The 19785-nt window shown below is 36.6% G+C and overlaps 1 protein-coding gene across 1 annotated transcript in view; it reads left to right on the top strand.

The window, feature by feature from the left end:
- CCDC88A (coiled-coil domain containing 88A) overlaps positions 1-19785 on the top strand; it is a 70131-nt gene that overhangs the window by 7437 nt on the left and 42909 nt on the right. The window contains exons 3-6 of the mRNA XM_068397874.1: positions 10571-10679; positions 13790-13859; positions 18391-18449; positions 19217-19300. Coding sequence (XP_068253975.1) covers positions 10571-10679; positions 13790-13859; positions 18391-18449; positions 19217-19300 — 322 coding nt within the window. The remainder of the gene's footprint in view (positions 1-10570; positions 10680-13789; positions 13860-18390; positions 18450-19216; positions 19301-19785) is intronic.

Raw genomic sequence — 19785 nt, 5'->3', positions numbered from 1 at the left:
TAGTGACAGGAGATAGAGTCCACTTAGGTTTATTACAGAATTTTATCTTATTTTAAGCTGCAGGGAAGTATTTGCTCTAGTTTTTTTTGTGTGGTATCTTTTTTTTTTCTTAAATAAGCCCTTGAGAAAAAAAATGTCTGGTGTAATTTCCTGGTAGCTTGGGAATACACTTGCTGTGTATTTATTGTGTATGCAGGCCAAAAATAAAATACAGATACTAGTTGATGTACAATAGAATGTAGACAAATGTCATACTTACAAAGTGCTGGTTTGCATCTTAGCAAGAATATTAATATTAATGCTTTAAGATTAAAAGAATGCACTTCTTTTACAGGCCCTTGTGTGTGTGCTTATCGTGTAGCTTTGGGTAGTTAACAGGGGTAAGGTCCTTCATGTACTGCTCTGTTTATATCTAAATCAGTAGGGGATTGTATGTGTATTGATGTACATGCAAAATTTGCAACACATTTCAGTTGGTGTGCTGAAGAAATGAAGTTGCTCATGTGGATAAAATTTTTACAAGAAATGTGACTTATTTTCTTTGTCGTTCCCCTTGTATCTGGGAGCCTTGCATTGGAATTTGTCTCATTCTCTGGAATAATCTGTAGGAAGGGCTCTGATCTGGCACTTGGTAGTCTAAAAATTGGTACAGAAAAGGATGAATATACATATATTATTGTTATTAATTTACTTATAGAAGGGTTATTGTACTTGATAAGAAAGGGAAATTCTAGAATCATACTATTCTAACCAGAAGTATTTAACAGCAATCTGTGTGGCACTACTTTTAGAGCTTAAGATCTTTTTAGTCACTGAAACGGCATTATTCAGGTGACCTTGGTGTCATCTCACTAGGCTGATCTCACATCAATATTTCTTGTGGTTTTTAATACTCAGTGTGCTGAGGTGTTTACCTATGGTCAGGCTATTTTGAATCTGAAGTACTAACTAATTATTTTTGAGAATTTATGGCTTCAGCAAAGTTCAAAGTAAAAAAATAAAATGAGTGGACATTTTTCCAAGTCTTCCAAAGGAGAAATTAAATAATTAATGTTTTCCCTTATATTACTATTTTAAATATATTAGAAACCATTTTAGCTCCATAAATGTCATTTGCTAAGGGCAATAAGTGTTTATTTGGTTCTCTTCTGTACTGCTTGCTGCTTCCTATCTGACAACTTTCTGGCCCTATTCTGCTTCTTTTGTAACAGTTTCTGATGTTTCTTCTGAACTTACTACCTGTGTGTTTGCAGAATGTTCTTTACAAGGTAGACTGTGAAAACATTTTCTCACTTTAATGCCCTCTGATACTTGGTATCAAGTCATGCTGCACCGTGTGATCCGGATCTGTGAGTGCTTACTCGTGTGAAGCTGATCTTACTGTTGTCACAGGATTATTGTGGGTGTAAATGTTTGCAGTGTTTTAATGGTCACGTACATTGAGGTGTTAATCACAAAGTCAAATAGTTTTCAGTTCCTCTGTTAATTAGTGTTGGACTGAATAGATCTTAAAATTTGGACTCATTTGAGAAGAAAAAAATGTTGACCCTGGGAAGAAAAATAACGCACAGTGCTTGAAGTAGAAAGCAAAACTTCAGTATTCATTATCCTCAGTATTTGTTTCTGTGGTATGTCCATCTTCATTCTTGCTTGGCCTTTGTAGACTCTATGCTCTTGCATCCTGTACTACCTTTTTATTTTAGTTTAATTTGGAAAGTAATATAGTTGAAGTACTACAGCAGGCTAATTCTACCTTTTCAAACAATATTTGCGACTAGGCCTTTTGCAATTAAAAAAAACCCAACTAAAACCAAACAAAGAAAACACCCAGAAAAACCCCACACAGAAAAACCCTTGTAAGATATTTAGATTTGTTGTCATAGTAATGTATGTTTGTCAGGCTTTCTGGTTCTCATCTGTTTGCTCAAAAAAAGTTTTGTTTGTCACGTTGTTTCTTCTAGGAATTCTCAATTATTTAATACCCAGGAATGTTTATTTTGTGTGACAATGTTAAGTGTTCTGTGATGCTCTGAAGCCTATAGATTTTCCTTCCCATCAGTGAAGCTTTTTAATTTGGTGGAAGCCAGCTTACCTTTTGCTAGCTGTGGAGTGGAGGCTGCTCCACATTCTCTTGGATTGTTGTGGGGAGCTCACCCAGGTTACTCGGTGCAGTGAGTACTGATTCACAATTTTCAATCTTTGGCAGAAAGCTTTTTTTTTTTTGACATATACCTTTTAGTGTGATAGGAAAAGAGTACATCTGACAGTCAAGTTGAAGCAGTGGCAGTAAAGTTTTTTCATACCATGTGATGATGAAGACAGCTATTGCTTTGTAAGCTTGGAAGTTATGGATTTTTGGGGGTGTTAATTCAGTGATACAAGCATGTGCTTAGTAAATGACAGGTGAACTGTTTTATTTCCTCTCTTACCTTCTTCTACATTCTGCTCACCTGCATGCATCTTCCTTATTACTATTAAAGAAAAGAGAAAGGAGAAGAAAGAAATCTGGGCTGTTCTGGTCTCTGTTTTTTTGAAATCCTGTGAGGGAGAAATTAAAGATCAGCCACCAGACCTCTTGAACATACTGTGGGTTTGTCTGGCTGTTTGTACATTCATGTGTAAACCTGTGAGTGTACAGATACGAGGGGATGTCTCTTCATGCAAATAATACCACTAACAGTGGGACCACCCAGCAGAGCAGTCGTTGGTCAGCGCAGCCCCGAGGTTGTGAGGCGCAGCGGGTTCACATTGGTGGAGAAGGGAGAGACAGGGTTACTCGGCACAAAGGCTTGTGGCACTGCTTCAGATACAGCTATTCTAGCACACTTCAACCATGAGTAATTAGGCAGCTCCTCTGCTGTGAGTGCCAACAAGAGAGCTTAGGCACTGTGCAGCTACCCTGTGAGTAGTTCAGCCTGGTCAGATGCTGCAGAGCTAAGGCAGGGAGCAGGAAAGCTGTCTGTGTATGCTCAGTTTCTACTCATATGTTCTTGGCAGTGTTCCTTGTGATCCCCACCAGGCAGTCGGTTTGTTGTAGGCCACTTGGTTGTGTTGTTTTTTTTTAAAGTAGGCATAGGGCTTCGGCCTCCTAATAGTTTATGATGTTGGACATAATCGTAGGAAATGGGGTTTTGTGCAAGGGCCAAAAGGCTTATGATGTTAGACCTCCTTCTAAAACTCACGTTAGCATGAGGCAAAAAACCTTTGATACAACTGTTGAAATTTTGGCACGTATAGTCACTCTTTGCTAAGTGCAGAGTTAGCAAAGTGTCCTTAAATTGAGATATTAGTCTGCACCTTATTTTGTGGTAGAGGATATCTCAGCATTTGTAATGACATCTGTCGATGTTTTGAGGAGATGTCTGCAGAACTGCATTAGCTCTACATTGATTGCTGCTCGAACAGTATTGTCTCAAGGGTAGAAGTACAGGTGCTTTACAAGTAAGAGGTAGATTGCCATAAATGCCCACTAAAAAGGCAAAGAAGAGTGGTTAGTATAAATCACAACGTTTGCTTATTGCAAGTTAGGATTAGAGCATCCTTTCACTGGATCCTGAGTAAGCGCACAAAGATACAGTGGCTGAGCAGGATTCAAGAATGAACGCCTGAGCGACTCCAGAACGTGCATCTCTTGTGTCCTCAGCAAGTCAGACTGTGGCTCTCCAGTTGTAATAGTCACATGTGCGTTGTGTAGTATCACTGAGCCATCACGTCATTCAATATCATCAATACATCGCAGCCTCAGGGCTTGCGGGTCTCGCATGATGCTCTTCAAGAGGTGGAAGGATTTTACTGCCATTCATTTTTCAGGTAAGAACGCGCTGAGTTAGTTCTCTGCACGCTCCAACAGTGGGTAGTCTGTGCCATGAACTATTCTTTGGGGAAGTCATCCCTTTAAATCCATTTCTATCAACACAGATATCCTGATGAACATGTGCCAGAGGTATAGAAAAGAGGTTACAATTTTTTTCAATATCTTTTTAATAGGTTTAGCATGAAAATATTCTTTGACAGCAGAAGCAGATCATACTGATAGATGCAGGAGGAGTTTGAAGTATGCCATCTTGTACCAACTTTTCTAGAACGTGCGTGTTTACAAGGTTCAGATACTGACAATGTTGTACTTCAGAATCTGCCCCGTTCTTTGACACTGTAACTGCTGCAGACTGACCCTTTGACTGTCATTGATGATTTTAAAACTGATCAAACAGTACACTGGTGAAGGCCAGTGCTCCTTTTGTCCCATGTGCAGAGGTGCTTCTCATAACTTCATTGCCTCAATGTACTGCTTTGGCTGGTGTTGCTTCAAATGTTTAAACTGAATTTGAGATTATCAGTTATTCTCTAGTGAAGGCACTGGTTTTATTTTAATTTTCACAGTAAAAGGACACTGGTGTATTAAGTTTCCTTGTAAAACACATTTTGTATGTATATATTATTTTCTGGCTAATAGTGGAAATGCTACTTTATTATTTGAAATCTATCAAAAAATTCTGATAGCAATAGTTATTGAAATACTTGGCAGAGAGCAAGTGAGCCTCAGTATTTCAATTAAAAGGACTTTGCAAAAAATATACCTATTAGGCAAGCAACATTTATGTGTAGAAGTGAATACTGTAAGCTAAAACACAGAGTTAGAGTCAATATTTATTATCATTTGAGATGTACTCTTGTGTAGAATTTTTTTCCAAGTGCTTGTTTCAACTTTTCACTGTACTTAACAAATGCATTCAAACAACGATACATTTAAAATTAGGGTGCATTATAATACTGGACTTAGTCATTAAGTACCATCAAGGAACAGATGGCAAGAGAGGACACAACTGGTTTGCAGTCTGTATAGATTTAAGCATGAAGCCATTAAGCTATCACATTCCCATTTCTGATAGATTTTGGCCAATGAAAAATTAAAGACACATAATCCCTGATTATACGAGGTCTCAGTCTAATTCATGACACTGGTAGTATGTCAAAATCACTGAAGTTCTCTCCGTAACCAGTACTTCTAAACTAATGCATTATTGGGATAGATGCTCTTGTCTGGTTTTATTGCTATTGAAATTAATGTGTCTTGTCATAAGTAGGTTGCTCTTAAATGTAAAATTGCTTCAGGGTGTCTTTTACTGCTCTGCTTCCTATTGACTTCTGGACAGATTTGCCCTATTTTGCCAGGCTATTTGCTGCTGAAGCAGCTCAGTATCTCCACCTAATAAAAGGAGCAATTCAGAGTTCAGAGCATGTATTGCCTGAGAAATGTTTATAGTGTAACTAGCACGGTAGCCACTAGAATCTTATGTTTGTAAAACACTGGTTTTTAAAGCTATCTTTTACAAAAGTCTGTTTTAGAACAGATTTATTTGCAAAAACTATTTCATTTGCATCTTGTTATATTCCCAGAAGCAGGTACTAGTCTATTTCAGTGGTATTGGACCAAATGTGTTCCAATAAGCAGAATTGTTTAGTGTTAATAAAAAAATGTAATTATTATAAAAATTTTCTTGCTTATAAAAATTAAACAATTCAACATATGGATACATGTAATTTATGAAGATCTGTAATAAATCAGTTGCCAAAAAATGTAAATGAATTTAAAGATACATGCTCTTGAAAGCAATACAGCTTTTGGCAATCTATGTTTAGCATTTTATATTTCTGCATGAAAAATACTTGCACATTATATTTCATTAGTTTTTCTCACTAGTTATTTCAAACGCTTGATAAGAAAATCGGTATGTCCATTCCTGGCTTGGACCAATCTGACAAAATACAATTATACAAACAAGATATAATGGAAAATGTGTAGCTAACATCATGCTATGTTATTGCCTCTTTGAGAGGAATGAGTTAAGACATCAGTACTTAGGAAGATGGGCTGCATTGACTAAATGAAGATGATTTAAAATGGTGTTTTGTGGATTAAAGAGACCGAGCTTTAAAGTTGGAGGCTTTGAGAGAATGAGGCCTGGTTATCAGTATTGGGAATGAAGGTGGGTTTATTTTTTAAACTAATGATTCTGCTGCTGAAGGACCTACTCAGTTCTTTTGTTAACGGTGCATGGTGGGAGAAGTGATCTGTCAGGCCTGTTCTTGGCTGTTGGGTGCACTTTGCAAGTCAAAACTGACAGTTCAAACATAATCTGAAAGCTGGAAATTGGTGACTGAAGGTTAGGGAACACTGGTAAATACAAACACTGAAGGATTCTTCTACCAAGTGGCCTCTCTTTGACGTGTTTACATTTCAACATGTGGGTCATTTTAGTAGGTACCTTATTAATATTCTGTGTTTGTAAAGTATAATCATTTAATGACATAATGTGGTTAGAAAGATTTAAGTTACTGTAGGACAGAGGTAAAGTCCCGTTTGCACTGGAAGGTATTGAGAGCAGGATTTCACTCTGGGAAGAGTTAGAAACAATTTTTTTCCAAGTAAAAGTCATCCTAGTCATTGCTAACATGTATTGATGAAGAGAGTCAAAGACAACTTACCTCCCTTGTTTGTAGAATAATGAGCCAATACGACAATCCTTACAAAAAAAATCCTTACAATCAAAGAAATAAAACTTCCTACTAGCTATAGTGAGTTATTGAGGCTACATGTTAATTACATTAAAAATGATTGATAGAGATTAGTAGTGTTAGTACTGATATTTAAGTAACTTAATTTTATTGATCCTCAAGAGCAAGGGGTTCAACTTCTTGTTACCATAATCTATTTTAAAGTTCTGCTGAAAAGTATTAAGGCAACTTTGAGTTTTGGGTTTCTGTTGAACCTGTCGCTGTGATCTCTTGGAAAAATTTAAGATTATTAAAATAAATTTACTCTGTGCACCAGGTTGTCCTGAAGCTGACATTCAGATTTTAATTGTTGATAGTCTGCACTAGCAGAGGATCATATAACTGGCTGAGTTTTTTCAAGTCGTAAAATACGGTTCCAGAGCACATCTGTAGCCCAAGTTCTCCCAGCAAAATTCACAATCTCAGTAAACTGTTTCCTGCAATTCATGCCAAAAAAAAAAAAAAGTTGAATGCTTTCTGTTTTAAGATAGAGGAATGAATCATTTTGACACTAAACAGTGTAGCTTTTATCAAAAAAGAAGTCTGGAATTTCCATAAAGTGTAAGGAATGTGTGTCAGCCGTTGAGCTGGTCTTGAAGATATGCACCACATTAAAAAAAAAATATATATATATATATAGGAGGATCTATGGGGTGAATTGGTGGAAATAAAGGAATGTTACTTTATTTTCAACTGTAGTTGAAAGATTTTTTTAATCTTTGATATGTATCAACATGAACTTTGACACAAGGCTAATAGCACAGAATTTCTGATTATCTTTATTAATGCGTAATTTGGTAGAGTTGATCCATATGCTGTTGGATTTCTAAGGATGAAGATGGAGAAGATGAAACATAAGGATGCTTTGCTCTAGTACTGTTCCAAGTGTCCGCTAAAGTGTTCTAAAAGTGCTCAGATTCCGTTAGTATCTGTTAGTGCATCACTTGGGAGATGGGAATTCCTTATTTTTGTACTGTGAGGAGAAATGCTGGTATTCAGGTACAAGCTTAATGACATCCTACAGTTCTTGTTCTTGTCCAAATGTTACGACTTCTGATTTAAAAAATCTGTTTTCATATCATCAAATAAAACACAAAGCTCATGTGTTGTATCTTTGGTGTGTGCAAGCCCCAGTAGTGAAATATTGTCCTGCAAAACATGGAGATGGCAGTGGTGACAAAGGTGTGGAACTAAGAATTTGTGTCCTAAGAAATCTTGGGCTCTCATTGCCCTTTTCTTTTTTCCTCCTCCACACAGATATCCTTGGCACTGATTGTTTCTGCTGTTGTTCAGGAGTTTGTTTCTGTGTTCATTTCCCGTTTGTAGTATTGGGATAGTAACAGTTTGTCTTTAAAAGCGTGTAGAGATTTGTGTTTACATACCATTATGAAGACATAGTGCTATGCAAATGTTAAAGTTTTTGTTTTTACAAGTTCCGTCTATATTTTCTAGTACAGCTTTTGAAATGAGGAAGTGTAACGCCTGAGCTTTTGTGACATTTGTGTTTTGAATTCTTGTGGTTGCACACTAATTTCAGTGTTGATACTAAAATCAGAGCTATTACAATATCCAGGAAACTCTAGTGGTCTATGAGTGCTCTAAAGGGAGAGTCGTCGAAAATGTGCGGCTGTAGAAATGCTGCTGAAGATGATGAAAAAGCCTGGAGATAATCCGATAGTCATTAAGATTAAAGATGAAGATTAAGGGCCCAAATCGGCCTTTTGGAGATATGACTGTAGAAAATAGGAGACTTCGGCTGATCTCTGTGTGCCATCAGGTCAGCAGGATTTATCCTGGATTTTCTCTTCTGATTGTAACAAATTTGACTGAATTCAGTTTGGAAAGGAGTTCGGTTCTGCACATCTGCAAAGCATAATCGTTTTTAGCCCATTTAGTTCCTTTTGCAGCTACAGGTTGGCTGAGTTAATAAATCCAAGGTGACATCTTAGTCACATAGTTTTGGCTAATATATTCTAAAATGTACTTTAATTGTTTATAGTATTTTTAGGGACATGGTCATGAGCATTTAGGAATGAGGCAATTACCAACGTAACATTCCATGTCCTAATTTTCCTAGATTTATATTCATATATAAGAGAAAAAAAATGCTATGCTTACCGCTTTTCTTTTAAAAAAGACTGTGTGTTGGAGGTGCATTTTATGTATGATCTGACTTCCTTTCCCAGCAATGTTTTTTCTGTGTTATTTCTATTCATGCTTACAAGCCAGGAAATTCTGACAGCAGTAAACTGAAGGAAGGACATAAATGTGTCTTTTAAAAATTATAACATGCTATAACCAAAGAAAGCTGTAAAAGGCAAATAAAAGTTTGTTTAGGTAACTTAAATGAAAAATATGTAAATTTTGTCTATAGCGACACTCGTACAAAGAGCATGTGAAACTACCAAAGTGGTAAATTGCATCAAAATAAGTGATGATACTACTATGTTCAGTGGTGTAGAGGGACTACCTCATTTTGGGGAGCTGGTTGTGTGAACTGAAGCATCACCTGTACCATGCATGCAATAACTACCTCTCTCTCAGACAACACCTGTAATAAAAAATTGAAGAATCAGGGTTTTTTTAGCAATGACATTTCTTTTCCCTCAGTATTTGGTTGTGTACACTACAATACTCAGGTCACTTCAGTCTCAGAGCAAGTTACTCCTTTCTGCATTCGATTCCCGAGGATAATCCTTTGCCTGTACCTGTTGTTATTGAATTCCGTTATACCGCTCTCACACCACTTCTGCGCTTTATTAGGATCATTCCCAATTGTCATAGTGTTCTTTGAAGTTTTTTCCTATTCTTCCCAATTTTTGCCAATGACAGTTCTGGTAAGTATATTCTGTATTCCATTGTCTAAATCATTAATGACAACGTTGAATAAAGCCAGACCCAGCAGACACACACCCCTGCAGGAACCTCCGGTTTGACAATGACAAGTTGGTAGTTTCTTGTTTCAGTGCAGTATTCCAGCCAGCTGCACAGTTATCTGACAATAATGTCGTTAAACAATACAATAATGTCATTAAACATCAAAAGTTGTGTTGTGCAACTGTATCAAGTATCTTTGTAAAAGTTAAGAAGCTTTGCATTGGCCATCTCATGAATTCTGTAAGCCGTTTACAGGGTGTCGTGGGGGAGTTGCACTGGGTCTGCATTGTTTTCCTTGAAAAGTCACAGTGAATGGATGTCATGCTGTCTTGTATGTGGTAATAACTTGGGGTGTTATGAGGTATTGAAAAAGGGTGACTCATGTGCATTTCCTCACATCCTTTCTACTTTTTGAAGGAAAAAGGCATTGATTTCCTCTCTGGAGCCAAGATAAACCAGGGAAAAAATCTGGTAGTATGTGAGAGTACATGACAAAAACTCCAGTTAATAATCCCTTTGTTGACAGTTTTCCGTCATCTGCAAATAAATTTAAAATAATTCAGAATGCGTTAGTGTGATATATTTCATTGTCTTCATTGTTCTAAAACTTAACATTTACATTCTGGTTTTGTGCCTCATGATAGTGCAATAGCACCATATAGTTGTTCAGTGTATCGACGTTCGTTAACGTAGCCAGTCTGAATTCTATTACTCGTAATTGTCTGCATCAGCAAGAATGATTCCTGACATCTGCAGTGTGTGCTGGACTGTTTACACTAGAGCTGTGCTCTGCTTTCTGTGTTCGTCAGGGATGGGGCTGCTTGTGGAGAAGTGCAGAGCCACAAAAACTTTCTTCTTACATTCATTCTCCGGTAGTTGTGATGGGTGCTCCCAATTACATGCTGCATTAATAGCCAAAAAGGGTGCTAAGCTCACTAGCTGCAGCAGAGGCAGATGTTTCAAGTTACTTCTTTCTGCCTTTGGCAGCCACTTCCACAACTTGTGGAGAGAAAAAAAGACATGGTAACCAAGACAAGAAGTTGTTATGCTGGTACATTAACTATATCATTTGTTATATAGAGAGCTTTAAAGATCAATGTTCAGTGTGTTTAATTTATTCTCTTTTTTTTTCCCTCAGTAATCCAAAGTCTGCTAATCAGAGGATAAACAAAAAAGTAAACAATGATGCATCATTAAGGATTCAAAATTTGTCTATTTTGGTGAAACAAATAAAAACGTACTATCAGGTCAGTAATGTTTCTTGTATTATGTTTTGCCTAGAATTGTTTCTAAGTATTCTTTTACAGTTATGCCTTTAAGCGTAACAATAATAAGATTAATATTTTGAGATATTGTATGGATAGTTGTTTATAAATCTGATCAAATTTTTTATCACACTTATTTTACAAATATAGTAGTAGTCTGGAAACACTTGTATGTGAATGATGATATGTTTATGTGATAGATACTCTGCATCTTTGCTTGTATAGTACACCAAGCGGTATCAGTTGGTATTTTTTGAATTGAGGCAGGTTTTGTGCCTATGACAGAAATTATTAAATGTGTATTTAGTCTTATCAATGGAATCTTTGTAAGAGAAATGTGATAAGATTTATTGAGTTTAGAATTAATTTGATTTTTCACTAGGAAAAACTTAGTGAGGTGATACCAATCAAATGGGAATGCATAGTAAATGCAGCGATTATCTAACTTAGAGCTGTAAAATAGCCATTGAATGTTTGTGTTCTGTGCGATAGGTCAGAGCTGGTGCTGTGCCTTTAGCTGCAGAGCCTGGATAGAGTGGTGTACACATGGACATGCTGTAGTAGGACACTGCAGATGTCACCAGTGCCCCTTATAGTGTGTCTTTTGGGACCCTTCCACAATTCCCTGCACCTTTCTGCCAGGAGGGTTCAGATCTGGAGAAAATCTCCTTCAATCTGCCTCTTACAGCGAAGGCATCATGACAGAGCCTGTGCTGTTGTATGCTTTTCCTCCTGTGTACACACATAGTATATGCTGCTGAGTCCCATATCCTTTTCCATTTCCTGATGGTAGTCATTTTTGACCAGGCATTAGTGTTTCACCACTGGTGCAAGAGTTAAGTATAATAATGTATGGTGGGAAGTGTTAAAGAGTGGATTGTAGTCTTTGTTCCCTCTCAGCTTGTCTGTGCCAGTTTATTCCATGTATTTTTAGAACATCTATGGAAAATATTCTCTCAATTTAGCAAATAATTGCATCAGTGTTGTATATGTACTTGTCAAGAAACCTGCACCGATAGAATATAACATTCAACATTAAAATGTTATGTTAGATTGTACAAGTTTTTTGGTTCCTGCATCATCTTTGTTCTCTGTAATTACAATTGCGTCTTCTTTTTCCAATGAAGCTGCTTTACTTCCTTAGAGCATCACTGAACTCTTACTAGGTCCCAAACCAGTCTTTTGAGCCTGTACATTTCCTGGCAGCGTACGAGTGTGGAATTGTTCTCAGCAGCTGATCCAGGAGAACTGATCCCCCTATAAGTTTTGGTGGGCTTGGTAGGTTTAATACAGTGAGCTTCCATGACGCCCGTGGGTGCTCGCTCAGCCTCATTTGGCAGATGATGTGTGAGTCTTTAATAAAATAAATGCTAATGAACTCTGAAAGTTTGTACAAGCAAGGCAGAGTTTTGTAAATAGGCTTAATTTATTTTTGCAGGTTAAACAACGGTTAAAAGAAATACGTGAGTTTTGGGACACGCAGGTTCCAATTTCAGGTTTTTAATAGAAGCAGTCATTTCAAAAGTAAACACAAATTGAGAGCAGTTGCACTGAGCTTACTGAGGAAGTTAACACCGTGTGACAGAAAAGGTGGTAGACATCTTTGAAGCGAGGTAGGGGTGTTGTAATAAAAGAGGTGATAATATCATTAGTCCATAGAGAACGCATTTCTTGGTTACCCCTGCTTGTATTCTGCTTCACAGTAGGAAAAGCTTTATAATAACATCATGGAATTGAGCTATTACAAAAAAAAAAACCCAAACAAAAAAGCCACGAAGCCTCCACTTCTTAAAATGTGATTTTCTTTTGTAGTACCTATAAATACTCTTTGAGTTCCTTATATTTTATCTGTTCTTTATTGACTGAAAACTTCCTCTGGTGCACTTCATATCTTTTTTTTTAATTTGAAAATTGCCTTTTTCAAGATCTCAGAAGTACAAGAGTCATGGTTGGTTGAAATTCATGATATTTGAGTAGGTCAGAGCTGTTTTCTCCCTCCTCATAATTTCTTAGGCATGGGTAATGAGAGTACATATTTTTTCAATCTACTGTTAATCAATTCAGATATATTTTTAATGTCCTATATTAACTTGTGAGAACTTTTAAGTCTAGCTATAGCTAATAATTTCTACAGGTGTTTTTCGAGAAATATTGCCATTTTTCAAATTTGAAAATTTGAAAACTCACTTAAAATGAGTTGACTTATCTTTTTAGCTTACAAGATGACACCTAATACGTGCCTTTTGGATGTAAAGCGGTGATGGTTCTGGAATACGTTGCTTTTGAGTGTGAGCATTTTATGTATTAATGAATCCGTCACTGTGGAAAAACAAAAAGCATCATTCCAGAGCTGCCGATAGGATGGCATCTGCTGTGAATAAACATCTGGGAACAGGAGGAAGACTATTCTGCTTCAGAAGAATTAGGCTCTGTCTAGACTGAGGATTTGACCTGATTACTGCCATTACTGGCTGACAGAAACTATCCATTCATACAATCTATAGAATAGATAGGCAAAGCTGCTGCTTGAATGTGTGGGACTTACTGAACTAAAGCTCCGCCTGATCATGCAAATAGGATTTTGTACCTTTGTGTTCAGGATTGTCCCAGCATAACTATAGAAAAACAACTGTAATTTTCACATCCACTGTGATGGTTTTGGGAAGCCACTGAGACTATGGACGTGAAATAGAGGAAACTGATCTTTTGTAGTATAAATACAACTTAGAGCAAATAAACATCTCTCAATAAGCTAGTCAGAGAAACAATCACTAATAATGTAAGAGTTTTGCTACATTCTGAGACATGGGATCTAGTTGGCTTAAGATCCATAAGCCAGCTCATTGCCACAAGAGGATTTTACTATGTTGAGATGATCTTCCAAACCAATAAAACAAGGCTTTTGTAGAAGTAATTCATACTTGTAAGTTTTTTTGAGTCCAAATAATTAAGTATTGAACATGTATGTATTAACACCTGAAAAATTTATACTACTTATGTAATACTAATTTCTCTTTAGTGGTGGTTAGTATTTGATGTTTGCTTTCGTTCAATACATATGATTTAAATAATATTTTAATTAACTTTTGTAGGAGAATTTGCAGCAGTTGATCATGATGTCTTTGCCAAATGTATTAATAATTGGCAAAAATCCTTTTTCTGGTAAGTTTATTTTTAACTAAGATGAAAATTTACATCGTGTAATAATTCGTATTGTTCTGCTGGGAATATAATTCATTTAGAATTGAGCCTTTCAACAGAAGATGGTGTAAATACTTCTAGCAAATAAGTGGTTTAATGATGATGAGTAACATTTTCGTTGTTCACACCAAAGGGCCACACTTTATAAAAAGGTGTTCTGTCCAAACCTCAGCACTGGCTGTCATTAGGATTTATACTGAAATGAAGTACATTTCCCAGCACCCAGTGAGCCACTGATATGACAAAGTATAAGTTGAATGTGTTCCCAGCTACTATGCTTTCAACTTCCTTTACCTAAGCCACCCTGAGAAAAGTGGCAGTTCACTTGATCCAATGCACCTCACTTGATCCAACCTCCTAATCCTTGTTTTTCCTTCCCCAAAACTCTCCTGCTTCTCTTGCATCGTTACCTGAAAAATACTGCGATTACCTTCTTGCTTTCTCCCCTGAACTGACACTGTCTTCTCCGTGCTCCCACCTTCTCTGCTTCCAGCTCTGAGAGTTGCAATTTTCAGACCAAGAAAATTAGCCTGTATGGACCCAGCTGACTATCCACAGCCTCTTGGGAATCTCTGCACCATGCTCTCAATTCCAGAAGCACGGAGCAGACACACCTGGCCTGCATGGAGCCACTATGGATTGGGCAGAATTTATTTACTTGGGTCTAATGTGTCCCAGGTGTTCTACTTCTGATGTTCTAGCACCTCAGCAGAGAGGTTAGGAACTACTCTAACAGGCTGTGTAGCTTCCCCTGGCTTTTTTTTATTTATTTAAGATGTCTTATATGCCATGCTTCCGTGTATGTGAGACAAGATTTTTCTCATGAGCAAGAAGAACCATCTGTGTTACCTCACTTTTTAATTCCAGGGTTCATAACGTTGATACTTTCCATATCCCATCTGCACATATCCCATTTATGTAGGTATCTTGATTTTTTTTTTATTTATTTATTTTTGCTTTCTGCTTTTGAATATTGCTGCTTTTGCTTCTGAGGTCACAGCCTTTTCAGTTTTTATATGTGCAGATGCTGTAATCTATCATGTGCCCCAAGAAGTGTGAATGTGGTCTCTTCTTTTCCAAAAGAATAGAATGCATTGTGCTTTTATGTTTTGATTCCAGACTTTCTTAAGGTTTTCGAAAGACTCCATGGATTTGCCTAGAGATGAGATTTAGTGGAAAAACAGATTTAAAAATCCAGGTCATAGTATTGTTTTTGTAGTGACATTTTTTATTCTGTTTAAAATACTGAGACAAAATATGTCTTAACAATATTGTATAATGTAAGATGAGATTTTATTAAAAATGCACTACAAAAACCCACAAAGATAATTTAGGATTCAATTGTATACATAAAAAACGTATGCTTTTGTCATTAATAAGAAAGCTTCTTCCTGTTTTGGGACCTCAGCTAAGTCTATTTAGCTTTTGTGGTTTGGCAGCTGGAACTTCTGGTGGTGTATGCATTGCTCTCCTGTGGGGCCGTTGTTGGATTTGTGAGAAAATATGGATTTGGCTGTAGCATAGCCCACATATTAAAAATCAAGACAATATTCTTGAAGATGTTTCACATTCCTGCCTGAGTTCATCATGGAGTTTGATCTGAATCAGGAGATAGACCTGTTCTTTTGGGTTCCATCAAGAACCTTTCCCCTTTGAAAGTTGATATTGCTCTTGCTCTGTCAACCTAAAGAGGACCTCATCCTGTAGGGATTTTAAAGTTCTTTTTCTTTGGTGGGCAAGTGTAGCAAAACCAAACCTTGGTGACCTTTTGAGAGACTTGCTACGTAAATCTGATTGCATCGAGGCAAGCCCCCGTAGTAGAAGTTGATTCTCTGATAACAACTACGATTTGGTCCACTGAAGTGCAGGCTGTAGCTGTGATTTTTTTACAGGCATGTCTCCCAGTTTTTCCCCTTTGCACTACTTTGCACTTAAGGAATGATTAGTAGAGAAATACCAGAAGACAACAAATTGCAGAAGGCAAAGGCAGATAAGATTTCGGGAAAAGAAACATGTTTGACTGTATCAGAGGCAGTTGGCTAATCAAGGAAAATGCAGATAGACTGCGGGATTTGAGCTTTGGTAAAAAAGAGGTCATCAGAGACTTTATCAAAAAACATTTCAGTTGAGCTAATTGGCAGGAAGCCAGTGTGAGGAGAAAACTGGAGCAGAAGAGCTACAGGCTGTGATTGTGAATGTTAAGTTAAATTACAGAGGAAAGGGAAAAAGGAGATAGTGGCGAAGCAAATGTTCTTTCATGGGGGAAGAGGAAAGATTAAAACCAGTTCATATTTCTGAGGGAGCAAGCCAGGGGAGGATGGAAGGCTACAGAGGGTATGAAAGTCAGGGATGAGAGTGAGTGCAGGGAAGATCAAAGGATAGGATAGGGTAGGGACAAAGTTCAAGCAGCAAGCTGGAGGGTGGAGAAGAGGATGACATGTTTCTGTATTGGTCATGCAGAAAAAGAAAGAAAAACGTACAAGAGGGTTGGTAGCAGTGAGAAGCTGAGCTGGTTCAGTATTTTGCTGTGTTCCTTCAGGGAATGTCAGGGACAGACATGGACACAATACTCAGGCTTTTAAAAACCAGTCAAGAGATGCTGAAGCAGTGTGCAAATGAGCATCCAAAGAGGAGTTCAGGGATTGCTTTTTTTTTTAAAAAAAAAGTATGATGAATTTATTGGGATAAATGAATGTAGGATATACAATCTGGGATGGATTCCTTCTATTACAATGTTCTGGTTAACCTTTATTGATTAAGACTGGCAGCCAGGTGGAAATTCCCCTTCTTTAGATGAAGTAGTGTGCTTCTGATGAAATGTATTCATTGATGGTTTCTATTTCTATGTAAAAGACTTCACAGCTTGAGTCTCTGGGATACAAGTCTGTATAAATGATTAAAGATCTCCCATTTGAGTTCGTGTTCTTTGTAACATATCTGCTTGACAAACTTCTTTTGAAAAATTCAAACGTTACCTTTTCATTGGGATTTTACGTATCTCCCTCTAAAAGAAGCAGGTTGAATCAATGTTGAAAAAAAGCTCTCTACTTAATATTGTAATGCAGAGAGAACTCCTGAAACCAAGAGGAAGGTGGAGAAGCTTAGCATCTGTCTGTTTCATCTCTACTTTATGGCACCAGCTTGACTCTTTACTGAAAGCTAGTCAAAATCATAGAGAATTATGTATCCTGATTTTTTTGATTTCCTCTTTTGATCAAGATTACCTCATATCTGTCTTATTGAGAAGGATTTAAATTTGCTTTACTTACAAAATACTATGGTGGATCAAATCAAAGGACAATTTTTCAAGTGCTTCTAAGTGAACGGTTGCATCTTATGTGGGGGCTCATCCAAAATAGGCTTAGTTGCTCAGCGTAGCAGAAGATTGCAGACTGCCATTTCGGAAGGGAGGTTCTGGTTGAATTTTCTTTTAGAAAGATCTCATTGGAGATCACGTGTGATGATCGAGCCCTTTAAAAAAGGGACTTCAGTAACTGAGGTCAGGTTCAAGAACGACTATGCATGCCGTCGTACCTGCTAGACATTCACTGTGGTGGTTGCTGTTTGGACTGAGAGCGAATCTGGGGGTGGTGGTAGTGTTATACCAGCTGTATGGCAGAATAAAGGTCAGATTTGTAGCCAGACCCAGCGTTAGGATGTTTGATAGCGTAGGTTTTGTCTGGTTAGCTAACAGTGAAATAAAGTATTGGCTGAAATCCAGAGTATATTGTAGAAAGGATGCTATTAGGACCTTTTTATTCCTAGATAGCCCAATGGGTAGTGTTCTCTCTTTCAGTAAAGTAAAATGGTCATATAAAGTTTAATTCCAAATAGCCTCTTATTTTGCCATCCTTAAAGCATCCTCTTTACAGCATTATATTCTAGATATAGCATATATTTAGTAGCAGGGTGAGGACATTTTGAGTGTAAAAAGTAAGAAACATGTTTACTAATCTGGAAACAGTGTTCCTTAAGTTAAGCTTCTTTAGGAGATTAAGATGCTTAAGGCCAGATTGGATATACATTTTGATTTTTAGATGTGCAGATGAATATCTAATACAGCTTTATGAAATAATTTAAATGACCTTGTCACCTAACTTTTCCAGCTTGGGGGTGGCAAGTTAAATTTAAACGGTTTTGTAAATATCTTGAGATACCTGAGATTACACTTGAAAACTTGATTGTAGGTCTCAAAAGCGCTTTTGAAAACATCACTCTTAAGTTTTGCTTTACGAGGGGCTGAAATGATGTTTTTGCCATTTCGAACCATTACAGATGTTAAGCTATTTGATAATGCTGAGACTTGGCAGTTAAAAGGATTAAGTTGAAAGCTGGAAAGATGGGATTTTCTTCATCTTTTTGTTTTCTAAACTAAGTTAACATAAATTATGTGAAAATAATGAGAAAACCTGATGTTTCCTGAAGGGCAGGGGAAGAAGCTCAAATTACCATTTTACACCTACCATTTTTTTTGTTCTTGTTTTCTTCTTAGAGCCAGGTACTGAAGAGATAAAAAAACTTCTCCTGCTTTTACTTGGTTGTGCGGTTCAGGTAAGTTTAATATAAGTTTATATCTGTATGAAATGGTTAAGTGTTACCAGTCTTTTTTCTTGCTGTTTTAATACCTGAGGCGGTATATAGCTTTGATCTTCTTTCCTCTAGTGGTTTTATTGCATTCCTTGAAAATCTGGATGTTCTTACAGTGGCTACAACTGTACACCTCGTATGATTATAGCAAACTGTGTGTAGGATTTCTAGTAGTTTATTAATTGTAATATTGTTAATTCACCTGATACTGTAAAGAAAGGAAGAAAATGGTAAAGTACTTAAGAATTATCTTACAATGTATCTTATTGAAACTGTTTCACGTATTTAATAAACTTTTTTTGATGGACTGCTGTTCTTATTAGGAAAGTTTGTACCTTTCAGCTAATTAAACTGAAAAAATAAATCAGTTGTATGCTCCTAACTTAAATAAGCAACTTGATTAGTAGAGGAGGACACTGGAAAAGTACCTGTGGAACTCACTATCATAAAATTTTAATAAGTAGCTATTTTAAGAAACCTCTTCCTTCCCCCTTTTCAATAGCTGTTTTTTCTTTATCATTTTATTAGTGTTAGAAGTTGTTATAATTACTGTAATATGGCACAAACCAAGTGTTTATTGGTCAACAGAATTATTGGATAATAATTTTCCAATGTGATCATTGTAATTTCAGATTTATCACTTTTTAGCTCTTAGAAATACAAAGGAAGAATGAAAATACTTGTGACTTTATATATGTGTATGTATATAAAATAGATAACTTTATTTTTAGTGTCAGAAAAAGGAAGAATTTATTGAAAGAATCCAAGGTCTGGATTTCGACACAAGAGCAGCTGTTGCAGCCCATATTCAAGAGGTATATTGTTACTGTTCTGCTTTTTTGGAGACGGAATATTGTAAGAAGATTAATTGCATTTGTTCAAAAGCAAGTAAATCAAATACATGATTTGTTTATCTATTGTTTTTAGTAAGCAAAAAATGCCTTTATTTTTTAATTTGATTCACAAAAAGATTTCATGATCAAGCTCTTCTGGATTACATTGTGAAAACAGTACAAGGGAGCAAGTATGTTCCTCCAAGAATTTCTTAGAATTACAGCAAACCTACTTTAGTGAAATTTTCGTATGCAAATTTATTTATAAAATAATTCAAATCCCATCTATGTGATACATAACATATTATGTCATAGTCACCTTTTGCTTTTTATTTTGCCAGAAGTACAAGGTACTACTTTCAGGTAGATAGATTAAATTGTATGTTATGGAATCTTATTTTAAACATTTTTTCATACTTTGTTTAGAGGATTTAACCCATAGAGTTTCAGCTTTATTTTTTTATGCT

The sequence above is a fragment of the Nyctibius grandis genome, chromosome 1 (assembly GCF_013368605.1).
Source record: "Nyctibius grandis isolate bNycGra1 chromosome 1, bNycGra1.pri, whole genome shotgun sequence".
NCBI classification, from domain to species: domain Eukaryota; kingdom Metazoa; phylum Chordata; class Aves; order Nyctibiiformes; family Nyctibiidae; genus Nyctibius; species Nyctibius grandis.
The sequence above is the reverse complement of the archived record's forward strand: the minus strand, read 5'-3'. Positions and strand labels throughout refer to the sequence as shown.